Genomic DNA, 8,309 nt, shown 5'->3' on the forward strand with positions numbered 1-8,309 from the left:
ACCTCATTCATCAAGCCGGGACCGAGCAAAGCTGGGGGGGGGGGGGGGGGGGGGGGGAAGAGAGAAAAGAAAAGAAAGAAAAACAACAGGATTTTGTAATCTCGCACCTCCCTGACAAGCGGCTCGCTGAGACGGCCCGCTTGGAGACAGTAGCGCGCGGTGAGGTTACTCCCTCTGATAATGTTACATCTCCAAAACTTCTCCAGTAATCATGCGTGTCAGCTGCTTATGGAGCCGAGGGGCCGTCTTGATCCTTTTTTATTAATATTATTATTATCATCATAATGCAGAGCAAAGGGCATGATAAAAAAAATGCCAGACATTTCTTTGGAAGCCGTAAAAACCGAGAGGGGCTTGCAGGAGAAAGTTCTCCCTGTGAGCTGTGGAGGAGGGACTGTCCTCAGTAAACATTTTAGCAGGTTTTTGTGGCAAATTAGGTGAGGAGATGTCTTACCTTTAGCATACCACACGCCCCACCCAACACACACACACACACACACACACACACACATTCTCTCTCTCTCTCTCTCTCTCTCTCTCTCTCTCTCTCTCTCTCTCTCTCTCTCTCTCTCTCTCTCTCTCTCTCTCTCTCTCTCTCTCTCTCTTCTGTAACGAAAATGGAAAGGAATGTGCCAGGGGAAAGCTGCAAAATTATGCTATGATAACAATTTTCAAGAAAGCTGGCAATTGTCCAGTGGTCATCCAGTGGAAAAAAAAATTAAAGACAGCAGCATAACACCTTCAAATATTTTGGGGCCAGATTTTTAGACGCATAAAATGTTTTGGTAATAAGACCAGAAGCAGATTATAGCAGAAGATCTAGTTGTAACAGCAGTCCCTTCAACATCAGTTGAAGCTGCAATACCAGTACTGCGAAATAATAGTCCTATAGTAGTACCAAATAGCTGCAATATATCAGCAATACCTTTAACAGTGGTAATCACTAATAGCTGTGGTATGCCTAATAACAGTATTGTAGGTAATGATAGTAATACTGGTACACACAGTGGTACAGTACTTGAAATAGGGGCAGTAGAGGCAGTAGTGGAGCTTGTAGTGGTATCAGTGGGCCTAGTAGTGGTAGTATAAGTACTAATGTCAGTAGCGATAAGAATAGCAGCAGTATTACTAATCAGTGCCATTATAAAAATCTAAATCCTGGGCTCTGTAGTGGCCTCCAGTGTAAAAACCCCAGTGGTCTAATCTCCCATCCAGACAAAAAGTCAACACACACAAATACCTGCTGAACTGTTGCGAGTGTGATGAACCAGGGCTTGTTTGTTCACCTCTGTGGACGCGGCACAGGGCCTGTAAATGCATGATTCAATTGACACCTCTCCACTTTTGATCACTTCACTCACCAATGTATATTCCAGCTGAATGAATCATTGCGCTTCAAAGTGAGTGTCCTCACGGCAGCGGAGGCCTGCCCGCTGGGAGTTTGTGCTGCTATGGGCCCTGCAGAAGTGAAGCCATTTAATCCCAAATGAAAGCGTCTGTCTTAAATAAACTAATTAGGGGCTGGCTTCATTTATCATAACGTGGAGTACAGAAAGTAAATAAACAAAAAAAGATTAAAATGCGGTTACATTTTTGAAGGCATAGTCACCACATAGTTGATACAAATTTAAAAAATAAATAAATGAATAAATAAATAAGATCATTGTTCCAAATATAAATTAAAATCTTCAAGATATTTTTATATTGTAATTAAGCCCATACGCAAACAATAATTATATTTAATTTGCTCACAATCCCCTTAGAAAAAGTAGCCTAATAAATTGATATTCTTATATTTTATGGGTTACATAGTGGATAAATCATCAGCCATGTTTTCCTTGATCAGCCTTAATACATGTCTGGTCTGGTTTTATTTATATCCCTCTAGCACTTAATGTTATGGGCCTTATGAAAAGTTTAGGCTTTTCTTATAGACATCAACAATTTAGGCTCTTACACATATTATAGTTTCAAACATATTAATCAGTTTCTGTGGCTAAATAAAAAATGAACAAAAATATTTTGGACTGTGAGCTTAAGAATGTTGTGAACTTAATTCAAATTTAAGCTTGGCTTAGATATCACAAATTCGGATTTGTGACATGTAACATGTGAGTTATTAATTAATAATTAATAATTAATAACTCACATGCTCACACTCGTATGATAAATTAATAACTAGGGTTGATCAAATTGCAGGCTAAAGCAGAGCAGCGGCTGCGGGGTAGGGGTACAAGGGGGTCTTTGGCGAAGTACTGACAAAAAAGGTGGAGGCATGATTGCATTTGCAAATTATTGTGAGCTTCAGACGTGATCAAGTCTCTCCCTGTGATTGATTCGAGGAGTTTCTAGGCTGGCACCCCCTTTGCATTTCTAGTCTCTAACCCTCCACATGATTGGTCCATGGAGCCTCCTGCAGCCGCAGCCACCAGTAGCGCCTCCTCTCATAAACCTCGTCAGACCACAGCAGCATTTCCATTACTTCCAGGAGTAGCAGCAGCGCACTATTGCAAACTTTGCGTGCGACCTATGGCACACAACTAGCAGGTATGTGGCGGACAGTGTCTCCTGTCTCTTCGTCTCTTCTCTGTCTTCTCTCACGGCGGTAAAACAGCTGGTAAAAACATCTGGTTTCGGTGGCGTGGTGAGTCCCGTGGCTGCGCACGACCTAAATCATCATTTCGGGGTATTGTTTTATCACCGCTGCCTGCCTCTCGGCCCTTATCTGTTTTGAGTCTTATCAAGCGGTTATCTCTTTTGCTGTGAAGACATATTGCGTTTTGTTTCCTATCTCTAACGGTGCGTGCGTGTGTGTGTGAGTGTGTGTGTGTGTGTGTGTGTGTGTGTGTATGTGTGTGTTTTGTAATTATGATGAGGCTATCGCAAGAGGGAGGACAGGCTTTTGACACGGATGGATCCAGTGCCTTAAGAGCGCTTGGCGATAATACCGCATTCACTATGGATTAGTTGGAGATTATTGGAGCTGGAGGCGATAAAGGGTCAATGGCCACAGCATGAAATGAATATCTGATTCATAATTTACTTTTTATTATATTATTGGAATGTAGGCTGCACTTTTTAAAATGAAACAAGCTCTACATCAGTGGTTTTGCGTTCCCACGGAAAGGTGACAGACTTTAACTTCTGTCCAGATGATTTTGGAAGACATTTGTAATTTGGTAGCCCACTTTAGGCTGTTTGGTGGGTTTGCTTATTATGCGTAAATATATTAAATTTCGTTATCCTGCTGACTACTTATGATCCTGACGAATCAAACGCTTTCTTTTTCAACAACAGGGTAGACTACACCCTGACGATTTTTATTAACCCCAACGGTGTATGGAAAGTTTTCCTGGATGGACCTGGGCGAAAACAGCTGGTCCATGGTCAAGCGAGAAGTGTCCAGCAGCCCAGGGTCACCGGCTGAGCAGACCTACTTACCCGTTGACAGCAGGAGGGACGGCCCCGCCTCGGATGAGCTGAGGACACCGGCGACTCCGAGCGACCTTGACTCCCTGGGGCACCGCCGCCCCGAGGGCAGACCTCTACACTCCTACGTTCACTTCGGACACAACAGCGCGCTGACCGCCTCGGAGGACATCCCCCTGTTCACGGATTTAGATCAAGGCAGCAAACTCGTCCTCTCCAGCGGAGCGCACAAGGCCAGCTTGCTGGTGGACCCCACCGACATGTACCAAACTTTGGCCATCGCTGCAGCCCAGAGCCAGTCCGGATATGATTCCCCTTCTGGTTATATGCACTCCAACCCCAACTCCCCGGTATACGTGCCCAGCTCCCGGGTGGGCCCCATGATCCCCAGCCTCTCATATCTACAAGCCAGCGGCTCCGCTCAGCCCAGCCACGCCGTTTCCAGCCACTCGGTCTGGTCTCAGTCTAACCCGGAGAGCCCCTCTTACAGCACCGGGAGCCCGCATACCTCCAGCCGGTTCCACTACCCCCCAAGCCCGCCCATGAATAACGGGACCCCCAGGGACACCAGCTACAGTAACACGCTGAATGTGAGCAGCAGAGACCAGTACGGGCTCTCTCGGTCCCTCAGTGGATCCTATCCCAGCCCGTATTCTCCTTATGTTGCACCGCAGCTGTCCCAGCTGCCCTCGCCCTGGACCGGGGGACCCTTTGATAACACGATGCTCCACACCTTGCAGAGCAGAGGCGCGCCCTTGATTCGAGGGCCAAACGGAGGTAAGAAAGTGGTACAATATGACTTTTTAATGACCATTTCAGTGTTCCCGTGTATTGGGATAGCGCACAGGGGAAAAGTATTTCAACCAGGACCAGGGTTCAGGCCTCTGTCTCGGCATTCATCCGCCGTGCATCTGTAGTGCGTTGAACCTGTGCTCTGACCTCCTTGTGGACGAAAAATGTCCTCTTATTGATAATAATAAAGTATTCCATTATTATTGTCATCTTGTTGTTATTTTCTTCTTTTTTACACGATTTGATGCTTAATTTTGCCACTTAGTCCACATGGTGAAGGCCTGCATGATTGTTCAGACAGGATTACGTGTGAACACAGGTCTGTAAATGGCCTAATGTCTGTAAAAGACATTATTAAAGGTACATTTTAAAACTCCATGGCTATGAGCAACTTGCAAATGAATTGAATTACTGACCCAAAAGTAGGCTATGAATGCACCACGGATAGGCCGGGCTTTAAACGCCTCATCTCAACTTAAAATTATGTATCTGTTAACAAATCCATTAAAAAATGTCCCAGTGTGAAATCATGCGGATCTAATGTAGGCCTTATAATAATTCATCCGGCATATCATTATCCGAGAATCAAATTCCTTTAAAACAGATGTATGAGGATGAACCTAAAGCCGTTAATCCATGTCTGTCATTTTGCTGATATATGGCTGTCTTTTTCATTTCAGACATTCTGGACGACATGGGGGAGAGCAGAGAGTGCGTCAACTGCGGCTCCATCTCCACGCCGCTGTGGAGGCGCGACGGCACGGGCCACTTTCTCTGCAACGCCTGCGGCCTTTACAGCAAAATGAATGGCTTGAGTCGGCCATTAATTAAACCACAGAAACGGATGGTAAGCACACGCTCAGGGGACCACTTAAACACTCAATTTCCTGCCTAATTATTTCAAACAATGGCTTGAGGTTATCGGCGAAGATATTCTTAGTTTAAAGAGAGAAATATATTGGCCATAACTCAGCGAGTTCATATTTGATTTTGCAGTGTAGTTCTTTAGCTTTAGTTTGCAACGGAGAGAGCAGAGAAAGGGAGGTGAGAATGTGGGGGTGCAGTGATTTATTAGGATGCCAAAAACTAACAAAAAAAAACTCACAACAGGGAAACACTCAGGATCAGTGCTCCCTTTGAGAAACTGGATGACTTATAGGCTACGTCTAACCCTTTAACACACTGACCAAATAACAGTATCTTACCATCAGTCACCAGTCATTGTTCCAGTTGCCCCCATGGTGGCGATATGAGCAGATTTGAATGTCATAGGCTACTTGTTGATGGAGCCCATTTAATTCTGAGCAACACTTTCCATAATTTAGCGTCATTTGCTGTATCCAGCAATATTATTCTAAGTGTCACACGCAATTTGTTTTATCTATGTCAGCCTACCCAGCACGTCTACAAAATGTTCAAAGGCGACAGAGGGAAATTTTCCTGGACGCGGCTCTTCCTGGCGCCATTACGCACAACATTACGCGCAGGTTTTACTAGAGAAACTGATGAACTCCCTGACAATTGCCCCCTGAAATAATCATAAGTAAATGCCAGTTAAACGGACGCCATGATAGGGCCGTTATTATTGCAAGGAAATAGGGTGTAGATAGCCGAATTATAACCAAATGAGTGGATTCGCTTTCTTTTTGCACGATTTATTAAGCTTCTGGGCGACAGCCAGAAACTCCATTAAGTCACGTAGGCGTGACATATATGTCTGAATATCAGTCTTTCACTTTGGAAGGCTCCAGGTATTTTTTTTTCCTTTTTATCACATTCATTAAGTTTATGTTTTATTACCTTCACCAGTCATCGTCCAGAAGAATCGGCCTGTCCTGCGCCAATTGCCAAACCAGCACAACCACTTTGTGGCGCAGGAACGCGGAGGGAGAGCCGGTGTGTAACGCTTGTGGGCTCTACACAAAATTGCACGGGGTAAGTCAAGCATTTCTTACACATTTCATCCACGCTTTATTCAACCACCTGTATTAATTCGCAACCGTTCAAAACCCTAATTTCTCAAATAACTGTCAAATTTAAAGGTACCTCGGCCGCTCGCCATGAAAAAAGAGGGAATCCAGACCAGAAAAAGAAAACCAAAAACCTTAAATAAAACAAAAGGGTCCTCTGGTAAGTTTTCCATCCATAATTCAGGATCAGTGCTGTAAATGTGGATAATGGTTGCCAGTGTTGATTTTCATAACACAATCAACAATATTCTAATTTATTTATTTACTAATTTATTTATTTATAGGAAATGGCAACGCTGTTTCCATGACTCCCACCTCCACATCTTCATCAAATTCTGAGGACTGCTCTAAAAACAGCTCTCCCTCCACGCAGGTGTCAGGGGTAAGATCCGCTTTTTTAGGTTGACTTGTGAAATGTAATTCTCACATGCTGCATGCTTCTATCAAACTGTTTGGCGCAGGCCCGCTCCTTTGGCCTCTAGTGAAAGTTACAAAGGACTTTAGCAGGTCATTTTTAACGTCATTATTTAAACTCAATACTTAACTCTCTTCAGTTAAAGATGCACAGGCACAAATATTATGATAAGTCAAAAAAAAAAAAAAAAAAACCTATGGCCATTTTGACCGCAAATGTCTTGTTAAGAAACATCACATGGTGGCAGATTCATGCTCTGTGGTGATGACTGTTGCTACTAAACACACTTCATCATGATATTACAGTAAAATGAGGTTAACACTATGCACTCACTATTTTGGTGCTTTTCTGAATTGCATAATGGAAGCAGTTGTAGGATAAATACAAATTGTCATAGGTTAACTTAACTTTGTGAATGTAGTTGCTAATTATTAATATAGACCCCTGTTTCCTCTGATGGTGCAGGTCAGCTCCTCCGTGCTGTCCAGCTCGGCCGAGGGAACAGGCTCCGTCTCAGCAGTGAAATACCCGGGACAGGACGGCCTGTACACCAGCGTGGGTCTGTCCCAGCCATCAGACGTAGCGTCCTCAGTGAGGGGTGAACCCTGGTGTCCCATGGCCCTGGCTTGAACATCAAAGTCCTGGGGAGGAAAGCAGTCACCAGCCCCTACTTTCTGGATGTCACATAGTGTGGAAGTTCTTGGTGGCCTCAGGCAAGCTGTTTGCTCCTTCAGAGCTGATGTAGGGAGAAAAAGAAGGGTGAGACGACCTTCCATCACCCCTGCAAGCTTGGATCGAGTGTGGAATATTTGGGATCGGTTTCCAGAATGGTGTGGGGAACTTAAAGTGCCTTAAAAACAAAGGGAAATGCCTTGGGACGAGTCCAGATGATCAATCAGTTGGCCTGCTGTGGATGGTTTCTGGATCTGCCGTGCACTCGATTCTCTCCCATCCATGGCACAGAATCAGATCCTGGTTCTTAAATGAAGGCCATATTGTACATAATATGATATGGATTTCCTCTCTGAAGAAAAACCTATTGATTGGATACCGGTGCTTGATAAAGCACTGTTCTTGAAGGACATTTAGAAATTTTTGTTGTTGTTGTTGTTGTTTTCCTTTCTGCAACTGGAATCAAGCCACAAGTACCAAGACAACTTTCATAAATCAAAAGAAAGTATTTATAAATCTTCCATTGTTGAAAATATGGCTATGATTGTTAATAAAGATATAGATATAGAGTAGAAGCTAAAAAAAAAAAAAAAAAAAAAAAAAAAAAAAAAACTTTTCTGATGTCTTCTTTTCTAATTCTGACTTTTTCTTTTGAAGTGGTTGTTGTTAGTAGAACAGTAATTTTTAAATCTGCACATGTTTGCCACTGAAAGCTCTTACTGTATTCGACTGAAACTAGTTTGGTTTAAACAGGGTATTAATGACTATGGCATCATATGTCAACTAGTGTCTTTTTTAAATTATCTACTAAAATTTGCAAATAATCAACACCTTCAGATTAATTTTGATATTTAAGCATTACTGACTGTTGGGTAACATGAAGGTACTATATTCTCAAAGCAAATGGTGGAGTCTTTTTTCAAAGGTGGATAGAAACAGAGCTACAAAATATATTTTGCATGGAAAACAATCAGATGACTCGTTTGAACAAAGGACAACCCAGAACAGCTGTAGGCCTACTGACCGTTTTT

General features: G+C 43.2%; 1 protein-coding gene across 2 annotated transcripts; it reads left to right on the forward strand.

The window, feature by feature from the left end:
• The first annotated feature begins 2,485 nt into the window (after positions 1–2,485).
• Positions 2,486–7,890, forward strand: gata6 (GATA binding protein 6). Of its 2 annotated transcripts, none has more exons than XM_030075496.1 (7): positions 2,486–2,547; positions 3,298–4,206; positions 4,902–5,068; positions 6,031–6,156; positions 6,264–6,351; positions 6,476–6,573; positions 7,072–7,890. In XM_030075496.1, exons 2-7 carry the CDS (start codon positions 3,357–3,359, stop codon positions 7,234–7,236), a joined length of 1,494 nt encoding a protein of 497 aa, XP_029931356.1. In that variant the 5' UTR covers positions 2,486–2,547; positions 3,298–3,356; the 3' UTR covers positions 7,237–7,890. The 2 variants fall into 2 exon arrangements, with proteins under 2 accessions (XP_029931356.1, XP_029931357.1); XM_030075497.1 differs by lacking the exon at positions 2,486–2,547 and adding an exon at positions 2,986–3,127.
• Positions 7,891–8,309: the final 419 nt, after the last annotated feature.

Source organism: Myripristis murdjan, chromosome 17, assembly GCF_902150065.1.
Source record: "Myripristis murdjan chromosome 17, fMyrMur1.1, whole genome shotgun sequence".
Lineage (NCBI taxonomy): Eukaryota > Metazoa > Chordata > Actinopteri > Holocentriformes > Holocentridae > Myripristis > Myripristis murdjan.